Here is a 10360-nt window from a genome sequence, read left to right as displayed (position 1 = left end):
CCTCGCCTTCCTCGTCTTCCTCTTCTCCTCTTTCTCGATCTACGTCTCTATCTCCACCCATTCCCTTTTTATGCCCTCCTTCCATTTGCTTTCCATACTTCCCTCCTCCTCCTCCTCCTCCTCCTCCTCTCCTCCTCCTCCTCCTCCTCCTCCTCCGCTTCCCCCTCTCTTCACCCTCGTCCTTTCTCTCCTCCTCCTCTTCAGCCAGTCCCGCATCATCCTTACGTGTCTATTGCTTGCTGTCGTCTTCGCCACCCACTCTGCCCTGTTCTTCTCGTCCACTCCTGAGTTTATCCCACCAGCTGCTGTGTGTGTGTGGAAAGGGGGTGTGTCAATAGAAGAGAAAGTAGCAAAAGCAGGCGAGGCTTCGTTGAATGAAAATGTTGACTCGCCTGCAGTAACAGAAGAGCTGGCGCTGCCGCCGATGCCGAAGAAGAAGGACTCAGCAGCTGAGGAAGAGAGAGATGAAGAAGAAGAAGAACCAGAGGAGGATGAGGAAGAAGAGGAAGATGAAGAAGATGAGGATGAAGAAGAAGAGGAAGAAGACGAAAAGGAAGAAGAAGCTGTGCCTAACATGAGAGAGGAAGCTGATATGCCTCCACTGCCAGCGCTTCCCGAGTGAAGTGAAGAAGAATAGAGGCTGTTGATAGCGTGTATGTTGTTTCTGTGAAGCGGGGTGTTGAATGTGATTGGGGAAAGGCCGTACAAGATGGCGTGGAGGGAGACGAGGGAGGTGGCGATGAGGTGAATGAAGGAAAGTTCATTGACGGCGTTTGTGATGCCTTCGTTGAGGACGATTTTGAGGTATTGAATGTCCTTTCCATTGAGAGAAGGGAGGTAGACACGCGATGGGAAGGAAGGCTGGAAGGAGGAAGTGCTGTGGAGGAGAGGAGGGAGAGAGGAGAAGGAGGAAGAGGAAGCAGGGGAAGAAGAAGAAGAGGAGGAGGAGGATGAGGATGAAATGGAAGGGTGTGGAAGAGAAGTTGATTGGGATGAAGTGTTCTGAGATGAAGGTGACTGATGAAGTGTGTGTGGTGTTAGTGAAAAAGAAGAGGAAGAGGAGGAAGAGGAAGAGGAAGAGGAAGAAGAAGAAGAAGAAGAGCGTTTTCCAAGTAAAACGGAAGAGGATGAAGTGGAAGAGGAAGAAGAGGAAGAAGAGGAGGATGATGAAGCGAATCTACCGTTGATTGAGAGAGAAGCTCTGGATTTGACAGTTGTGATGTGTTTATTTGTGTGTTTGGCTGAAAAAGAAGAAATGGAAGAAGAAGAAGAAGAAGAAGAAGAAGAAGAAGAAAGGGAATAAGAAGAAGAAGATTCGTCAGAAGAGCATTCAGAAGAATAAGAGGTGTCGTCATCATCTTCTGATAATTGAGATGTATCTTCTTCTTCCTCTTCTTCTTCACTATCTTCGCTTTCTTCATCAAAACCTTCTTCTTCTTCTTCTTCTTCTTCTTCTTCTTCAGTTTCTTCACTTTCTTCTTCTTTATTGCCATCATCTTCATCTGAAAAATAGTCGCTGCCATAAGAAGATGAACTTGCATGTCTCGATCTTCGCTTTCTTTCTCTTCTTCTCCTTTTTTCTAATTTCTTTCCTTTTGCCTCTTTAAATTTCTTCAAATTACCTTTTTCTTGTTTATTTACTTGTTCAGAATCTGAATCTGAATCAGAAATTGAGCTTTCTTCCGTCTCAGATACAGAAGATGATCTGTTGCTGTCATCAAATGAAGAAGGAGAAGGAGAAGAGGAAGAAGATGAAGAAGAGGAAGAAGAAGAGGAAGAAGAAGAAGAAGAGAGAGAGAAAGAAGTTGAACGTGAACGAGAATAAGAAGGTGTGTGAATTGAACTGGAAGAAGAAGAAGAGGAGGAGGAAGAGGAAGAAGAAGAAGAAGAAGAAGAAGAAGCAGGAGCAGAAGCAGAAGAAGGGAAAGAAGGAAGAGTGGGATCTTCTGCATTGTGAATGCTGACATCATTTTTCTCATCATCTTTTTCTCCATCATTTTCAGTAGAAGATGAAGATGATGAAGAAGAAGAGGAAGAAGAAGAGGAGGAGGAAGAGGAAGAAGAAGAAGAAGAAGAAGAAGAAGAAGAAGAAGAAGAAGAAGAAGAAGAAGAAGAAGAAGAAGAAGAAGAGGAGGAGGAGGAGGAGGAGGAGGAGGAGGAGGAGGAAGAGGAAGAAGAAGAAGAAGAAGAAGGTGTAGGTTCAGAAATCATAGCATTCTTCAATTCCTGCTGGTAAGAAAACAGAGCAGAAGGCGAAAGAGGAGAAAGAGGAGAAAGAGGAGAAAGAGGAGGAAGAGGTGTGGCAGGAGGAGGAAGAGGAGAAAGAGGAGGGATCGAAGCGATTGGGGTGATGGGGGTGAATGGAGGAGGAGAAGGAGGAGTTGGAAGAGATGGGACAAGAAGAGAGAGAGAAAGAGAATGCTGAGAGGAAGAAGAAGAAGAGGAAGAGGATGAAGGGGAAGAGGAAGGGGAAGAAGAAGAGGAGGAGGAAGGTAATAAAGTTGTGGGTTCTGAAGGAGAAGAAGAGGAAGAAGAGGAAGAAGAAGAAGATGATGATGATGATGATGGTTTCACATTTGTTGCATTGGAATTATTGGAAGAAGCATTTCCTTTCTTCCCTTTCATTTGAGCTTGTTTATTTCTCTTTCGACGTGGAGGAGGAGGAGGGGGTGGAGGAGGAGGACGGATTTGAGTGTTGCTTTGTTGATTTGGCTGTTTTTGAAGAGGAGAAGAAGAAGAAGAAGAAGAAGAAGAAGAAATGGAAGGAGAAGAAGATATAGAGGAAGAAGATATAGAGGAGGAAATAGAAGAAGAAATGGAAGAAGAGATTGAGGAAGAAGAGGAAGAGGAAGAAGAAGAAGAAGAAGAAGAAGGAAGAGGAATGACAGAAGAAGCTTTGGAAGAAGTGTGAGGAGTGATAAAATGTGTTGATGCTGTGTGTTTGCCTTTCTTTCCTTTTGGTTTTTCTTTTTTGATGTTTGCTTCATTTGCTGCTGCTTTTTCTTCTTCTTTTTCTCCTTCTCCTTCTTTTTCTTCATCTATTTTTTCAAATTCTTCGTTAATCATTTCCATAACTTCTTCATTGTTTTCTTCTTTCTCTTTCTCTTTCCCTTTTTCTTTTCCTTTTTCTTTTTCTTTTTCTTTTCCTTTTCCTTCATTTTCTTTCTCCTTCTCCTTCTCCTTCTCCTCTTTTTCTTTCTCTTTCTCATTTCTTTCGTTCTCTTCCTCTAACACATCCATTGCATCATCTGCCAATCTCTTCTCTGTTCTCCCTCTTCTCATCTTCACATTGTTTTCTTTCATTTTCTTGTTTTCCTTCATTTTCGTCTTTTCTTCTATCAAATTGTTTGATTCTTGTTCCATTTGAAGAGTTTCTGTGAATTTTTGAAGAGATTTTTGACTTTTATGATGATGATGATGATGATGATGCTTTTCATGTGTTTTCTTCTTTTTGCTTCTGTGATTTTCTTTTCTTTCTCCTTCTTCTCTTTCTTCTTTCTTCTTCTCTTTCTTCTCTTTCTTTTTTCCATGTCTTTCTTTTCCTCTTCTTGTTTTCTTTCCTTCTTCCTTCTCCTTCTCTCTCTTCCCTTTCTTCCCACTTTTCCCTCTTTTCCCAATCTTCTTCCCTTTCTTCTTCTTCTTCCCCTTCCCCTTCCCCTTCTTCTTCTTCTTCTTCTTCTTCTTCTCCATCCTCTCCATCTTCTCCTTCTCTTCATGTTCCTTCTCCTTCTTCCTCTGTTCTGCTATTCTTCTCCTCTCCTCTATCACTTCCATTGCCCCATCGTCACACCAGAGAGGTGGATGGGCTCCAGAAATAACTGGGAAAAGAGAAGAAGATATCACAGAACGAGGCAAAAAGGGGTGATGAATGGAAAAAGGGAGAAAAAGAGAATACGAAGATGCATAGGAGAAGGGGAGGAAGGAAGAAGAAGAAGAAGAAGAAGCAGAATAACTATTGCTGTGTGTTTGTGTTGCTGGCGATGCTGAAAAGCCAGAAGAAGAAGAGAAAGGAGCATAAGAAGAAGAGGAGGAGGAGGAGGAAGAGGAAGAAGAATTTGGCAGAAGCGTAGGAATTGAAGGGCTGCTAGAAGGATACAACTGCCTCTGCACAAAAGGTGTTCCATTGATGCTTCCTCCTCCACTTCCGCTTCCATTTCCTTTCTCTCTTTCTCTCTCTCTCTCTCTCCCTTCCTCTTCGACCATACTCAGCATCTCCCCTTCTCTTCCTCCTTCTCTTCCTCTTTCTCCTTCTCTTCCTTCTCTTCCTTCTCTTCCTTCTCTTCCTTCTCTTCCTTCTCTTCCTTCTCTTCCTTCTCTTCCTTCTCTTCCTTCTCTTCCTTCTCTTCCTTCTCTTCCTCCTTCTCCTCTCCCTCTCTCCGCCGCCGCCAGCGTCTTCACCACTGCCTTGAACATCGTCGTTGCATGGTCATGGATCGTCAGCAGCGACACAACCACTCTCGGAACAACCGCTGCGCTGTTCGGAAACGTGTGAGCAGCGTGGGCAAACGCCATCGCCTCGACAAGATACACCCAATCACTCAAAAGGGGGCACATATCGAGCAAAACCTGCACCATTTTGAGGAAGTCGTTCACTTTGGAGTAGATGAGGATGGTGCTGCAGAGGCGCAGGATGCGGAGGGAGATAGAGAAGAGACGCAGCTTGGACACGAAGGAGAGGCTGATCTCGTATTCACACCCACTTGCGGATGATAACGATGAGGAGGAAGAAGAAGAAGAAGAAGAAGAAGAATTTAATGGAGAAGAGGAAAAAGAAGAAGAAGATGATGATGAGGATGGATCTTGTGGCAATGTAATTCTTTTGTCAATTTCACTTTGGAATTTCAGTTGTTTGTTGAAGCTTCCCTGAAAGTCACTGGATCGATTCTCTCTGTCATTGAACTTTCCTTTGCTCGTCTTCTCCTTCTTTCTCTTCTTACTCTTCTTCCCCTCTTTCTCCATCTTCTCCCCCTTCTCCTTCTTCATCTCCATTCTCCAATCATCATCATCTTCTCCTCCTCCTCCTCTTCCACCTCCTTCTCTTTCTTCTCTTTCTCTTCCTCCTCCTCTCAACACCCCACACACAGCCTCCACATTCACCTTCGCAGCCATCGCAGCCAGTGTGTCGTCATCCAACGTGATGGCATGGCGAATCGACCAGAGCGATCCGAAATAAGACGCAAACAACGTCCAACAAAGGGTGAAGGATTCTTTGTGAAGCAGATGCTCAGATACGAGATACACCATCTGCGCCCAGCGCACAAGAGAAGGGAGAGAGAGGGCAAGAGAAGGAAAGGAAGAGGAGGAGGAAGGAGACGAAGAGGTAGAGGAGGAGGAGGAAGAAGAAGAAGAATTTGGATTGGAAGAAGAAGGTTCAATGGAAGTATTTGAGGATGGAGACATACTTGAAGCAAAGCCAGAAGAAGGATGAATAGATGCAAAATCAGACATGCCATTCGATGAAAAGGAAGAGAAAGTGAAAGAGGAAGATGAAGATGAAGAAGAGGATGATGAAGAAGAAACAGAAGACGAAGAAGAACCAGAAGGCGATGTTGTCTGCTGCCCCTGTAAGTGATGCGTAACAGCTGATGCAAGCTCTTCAATGCAGTGTTTGCGGAGGCAGACGCTGATGAAGGCTGAGACAGAAGGTTTGTGCTTCAGCAGGCACCAGCGGAGGAAAGAGACGATGGAAGAGGAGCTGCACGGCTGCAAGGAACGGTATTGAGGGATGGTTGTGTCGAGGGGAATGGAAGGCGCTGGCTCCTTTTGGAAGGAAATGGTCTGCGCAAACAGAGAGGAAGGGAGGCTGTTGGAGGCAGAGGAAGAGGAAGATGATGAAGAGGAAGAAGAAGAGCTTGTTTTGATTCCGTCTTTTGAGGCTGCGATGCTGAGCAAGCGAAACTGCGGGGGAATGTCTGAATCTTTCAAGTCCAGCGCCTCGTGTGCCTTGTCGCTGGTGGCAAAGGCATACTGCGTCTGGCCGATTTGCGTGTCTTCCTGCTCTTTCTCCTCTCTCTCCAGCTCTTCGTCCCAGAACTCCTCCTCGTCCTCATCCTCCTCTTGAGGTTTCGCCTTCTGCTGCTGCACAATCAGCTCCTTCAGCCTCTCCCGCAGCGCCCTCAGATCTGCTGCCAGCTGCTCGTCTCTTCTGCCGTCGTGCTGCGCTACGCGCTCTGCCCTGTCCAGCACCTCCTTCGCGTTCTCTGTGTCGCCCAGCTCAATCAGGCAGCGCGCAATGCGGGTGAGAGAGACACATACACGCCGCCACGTGATGGGTGAGTAGAAGACAGGGATGTGTGCTGCGTTCAGCGCCTCGGGCACGTCAGAGGGATCTGATCCGTATTCGTTTAGTGCAAATGTTTGTGGGGCGTTTGAAGGATCAGAACATGAAGAAGCGAAATGAGAAATAGAGCTGTTGAAGTTTGTTTTGTCGCGGGTTGAAGCAGAATCGGTCTCGAAGATAACTTTTAACTCGTGGCAAAAGCATTGCAACGACATTCTAAAATTGTTTTTTGCAAGTAACCTTTCGCCATATTCATGGCGAACATCAGGAATCAAGGCATGCAAAGAAAACACTTCGCACAATCTAAGTGCAATCTGTAGAGGAGTATCTTTCATTTCTCCATCACTCAAAACAGCTTCTTCGAAATAACATGTTGCAGAAAAAATGTTATGTTCTGGAATTAATGATATTGGACACAAAAGACTTTGAGCAACTTCTGGAGATAAAGATGATAACAGTGAAGATTGAGGATCATTTTGTTTCATGTAAGATTGCATCACTCTCTCAAGTATTGAATGTGCTGTCTTAACCTCGATAAATGCAAGCCCACGCTCATTTGCTCCTTTCAACGACATTCCATAATTAAAACGAGCATAACTCTCAGCAAGATCATCTCCATTTTCCTTTCGAACATAAAAAAAAAATAAAATAAAATAAAATTTATCCAGCATAAACACAGCCAAACCTTTGCCAAAGCAACTTTCCATTCAAGTTCTTCTTTCATTGAAATTAGTTGCCGCTCTTGTTCATTAAAATAAAAAAAACAAATATTATTTATTAATAAAATAATATTGGAAATTAACGACAAAATAAAAACGAACCTGAAACTATCTTTTTCTTTTTAAACTTTGAAATGTGTGGATAACGACAGAATTGTCCATCTGAAAGACAATAAATTGAAATTTAACAAATATAAATATTTGTCTTAAATACCTTCAAAAGAAGGAAGTAATGAAAGTAATTCTGTTATTGAATCTTGTTGTAATGCATTTCTTTCGTTCATATGAACAGTCAAGTTGCCTTCTTCGAGATAAAGCAAAAGAACAAGTATTTTGATCTTGAAAGTAATTTGTTTTTCAAGTTGAATTATCTATTTAAAAAGAACAAATTGATTCTTGAAACAACAATAAGAAAATACTAAATGAAAAGAGTGTTTTATTAATATATTCAAGACTTTTTCTTTCTTGTGTGTGCGTGTGTGTGTGTCATTTCAAGCAATTTCAATCCATAAATTACAAAAACAATTTATTTCTTTAATTCATAAATTTGAAATGAGAAAAAATGAAATTTTTTTAATAAAAATCATCGAATTCCTGTTTGTTTTTGATTTTGTGAAATGAATATAAAAGAAAAAATTGTAATTTTGAGTTACAAAACATAAATTTTTCATCTCATCATCAATTCTAAAATATTATGATGATGAACATCGATCAAATCATAGGCCATTTGCATAAAAAGCAAATCAAATATATTCTGAAAGCTTAAAGTGCAATCTTCATATCCCTCTTCTTCCATCTTTTCAAACACTTTCCTTTTCACTTCCTTTCTTTTCATTTTTTCACTTTCATCATCCTCCTTTTCTCCCTTTTCATCATCCTCCTCTTCTTTCAATTTTTCTAAAATAACCTCAAAAAAACGCAAGCAATTCCACATCGAAGAGTGATTCAACGTTTGTTGCAGAATCTCTTCCATGGCAGCATCAATGGCGCCGCCTTTCAGCAAGCCATCAACTCCCGCAGCTCCGTGTTTTAATGTTATTAGCAATATGTCAATGCATTTGTAGCCAATTTTTCTGTGATTATATTTTGCTGCTCTAAATAACTGAACAAGGCTGTTGATAAGTTCAACATTTCCTTCTTTCCACGTTGTGCAATTGTGAAAATAACGTTCCAAGGTTCTCAGCCATCTCAGTATAATTAGCTCTTTATGTTTATCTTTTCTTCTTTCTTCTTTCTCCTCTTCTTTCTCTTTCTTCCAATCCACAAACCTTACCATATCGTCCAATACTCTAGTCGCTGCTCTCGGAAACTGCAGCTCATTCACAATCACTTCTTCCAAGCTTTTATCCCTCAAAAGTCTATTTATCAAAAACTCCCAAGCAGACTGATATGCAAGAAGGGTCAGATTGTGATGTTCCTGATGAAATCTTATGATTTCCGTGATTTCAGTCAAATACAGTTCTTTCTCCACTTTCTAAAATAAAAAGTGGTGAAAAATCAAAATATTAAGTGTACTAAACAAAAAAGAAATGCCCATGCCGTATACTTAATGTTGCTCAAAGCTAGCAAAGCAAAATCCACTTCTCTTTGACTTTCCTCGTTTCCCTCTTTCCTCAATGCAACTTTCAGAATGCAAGGCACACAAATTGAAAGCAATTCGTGTGTGAATTTGCAGCTTAGAAAAATATAGCATTCGCAAAGATCAACAAGAAGCTTTTCATCTTTTCCTTCTTTTTTCTCATCTTCTTCAATAATCATCTTTTGAAATCTTTCATTCAATGATGATTCATAAAAATAAAAAGTCCATTCACTTTTCAACGAGCTGCAATATCCAATGCACTTCAATAGCAAAATTGCATTCTCCAATGTCATTTTCCTTTCATCTATCATTTTTTGCATTTTGTTGAACTTTTTTCGGTTGAAAATACGATGGAATTTTTCTTTGCTCATCCTTTCTATCACCCCATAAATATCTTCGATTTTCAGTTTCTGCTCATCAGCTGAGTCATCACCAAACTGGGAAAACAATTCTTTAAAAAATTGAAAAAAGAAAGAATCATATGTAATATATCAATTATGATTGCATGCCAGTGGACTTTTTTGTGTTTTCTGTCTCCTGCTTTTTCAAAAATGTATTGAAGCCAAAAAACAACAAAATTTTGATTATTCATATTGAATTCGCATATATTTAAATGGAGAAATTGATGAAATATAAAAACTCATAAAAGATAAAAACATATATGCATCAAACTGTTCCATCTCGCGTTGACATAGTCGATTTGTAAATACAAAGATAAAGAACACTTTGTTTTTTCACTTTGATGTAATGGAAATATGATCAATTAAGATCTTTCGAGATGGAATGATACACCAAAAATTATTCAAAATGAGAATTTTTGCAATCGAATTAATAATTTTGTTAACGAATTAATAAAAATTTCATTCATAATAATAATTTTTCATTCAACAAAATAATTTTTGCATTCAAAATGAAAATTTTTCAAACGAAATGAAAATATTTGCATTCGAAATGAAAATATTTTCTGTTTTCATAGGAATAAAAATTATTTGAAATTATTAAAAATTTCAGGAAAAAATTAAAAATTTCAAAAAAATTTTTAAACGCACATGAAAATAAAAGTAACATGAAATTATTTCCGATTCGAATGTTAAAAAATGATTTTCACAAAATTTCGTGAGAGAGTGAACAATTTTTTGTTTGGTTTTGAACAATTATTATTTCGAATGCAAAAATTATTGTTTCGTTTGAAAAAATTATTAATTCGTTTGCAAATTTTCCATTTTGAACGCAAAAATTTTCATTTTGTTTGCAAAATTATTATTTTGAATGCAATTTTAATTTTTTTGAATGCAAAAATTCTCATTTTGAATAATTTTTGGTGTATTGCGCAGAATGAAAATTTCGTGAGTAATCATTACCTATTGAATTAGAAATATTATTTCCTGTGTGACAACAGTCAATGGTGGAGATGCAATTTTTTTGGAATTCTGCCTGATGATTATTAGAGATTGGATGGCCAAGGGGAATACAACAATTTCATAAATAACACAAAAATGATATTGTATGTAATTTATATTGTTCTATATGTTGTGAAGATATTTCCATCCGTATCCTCTCCAAAGTGCAGGAATATGAGTTATTGTTGAAATGGCCAATCTCCGCTTTGGAAAGCAATACGATGAGAGCAGAGCTGATTATTATATAGCCATTGGGAAATAAATGAAGTTACGGAAGATATATGATTTTCATAAATTATTATTTGGAACAAGAGATGAAAACAAATTCAACTGTTTTTTTATTGAATGAAAATATATGGATGGAATTCTGTGAAGGACAAAA

At 39.6% G+C, this 10360-nt stretch overlaps 2 protein-coding genes across 2 annotated transcripts; both read right to left on the bottom strand.

Annotated features, from left to right (window-relative positions):
- Positions 1-39: 39 nt before the first annotated feature.
- On the bottom strand, positions 40-7004 carry MONOS_4193p1 (uncharacterized protein; the record flags this gene model as incomplete). Its single annotated transcript, XM_067874246.1, has 2 exons — positions 40-6903; positions 6966-7004. The coding sequence occupies 2 exons, from the start codon at positions 7002-7004 to the stop codon at positions 40-42; spliced, it is 6903 nt and encodes a 2300-aa protein (XP_067727185.1).
- Positions 7005-7567: 563 nt separating this feature from the next.
- Positions 7568-9324, bottom strand: MONOS_4192 (uncharacterized protein). Its single transcript, XM_067874245.1, has 4 exons — positions 9251-9324; positions 9088-9115; positions 8539-9029; positions 7568-8473 (listed from the first exon to the last, which is right to left on the bottom strand). Exons 1-4 carry the CDS (start codon positions 9269-9271, stop codon positions 7667-7669), a joined length of 1347 nt encoding a protein of 448 aa, XP_067727184.1. The 5' UTR covers positions 9272-9324; the 3' UTR covers positions 7568-7666.
- Between the last annotated feature and the right edge of the window lie 1036 nt (positions 9325-10360).

The sequence above is a fragment of the Monocercomonoides exilis genome (assembly GCF_001643675.1).
Source record: "Monocercomonoides exilis strain PA203 chromosome Unknown scaffold23-1346700, whole genome shotgun sequence".
In the NCBI taxonomy this organism is placed as follows: Eukaryota; Preaxostyla; order Oxymonadida; family Polymastigidae; genus Monocercomonoides; species Monocercomonoides exilis.
The sequence above is the reverse complement of the archived record's forward strand: the minus strand, read 5'-3'. Positions and strand labels throughout refer to the sequence as shown.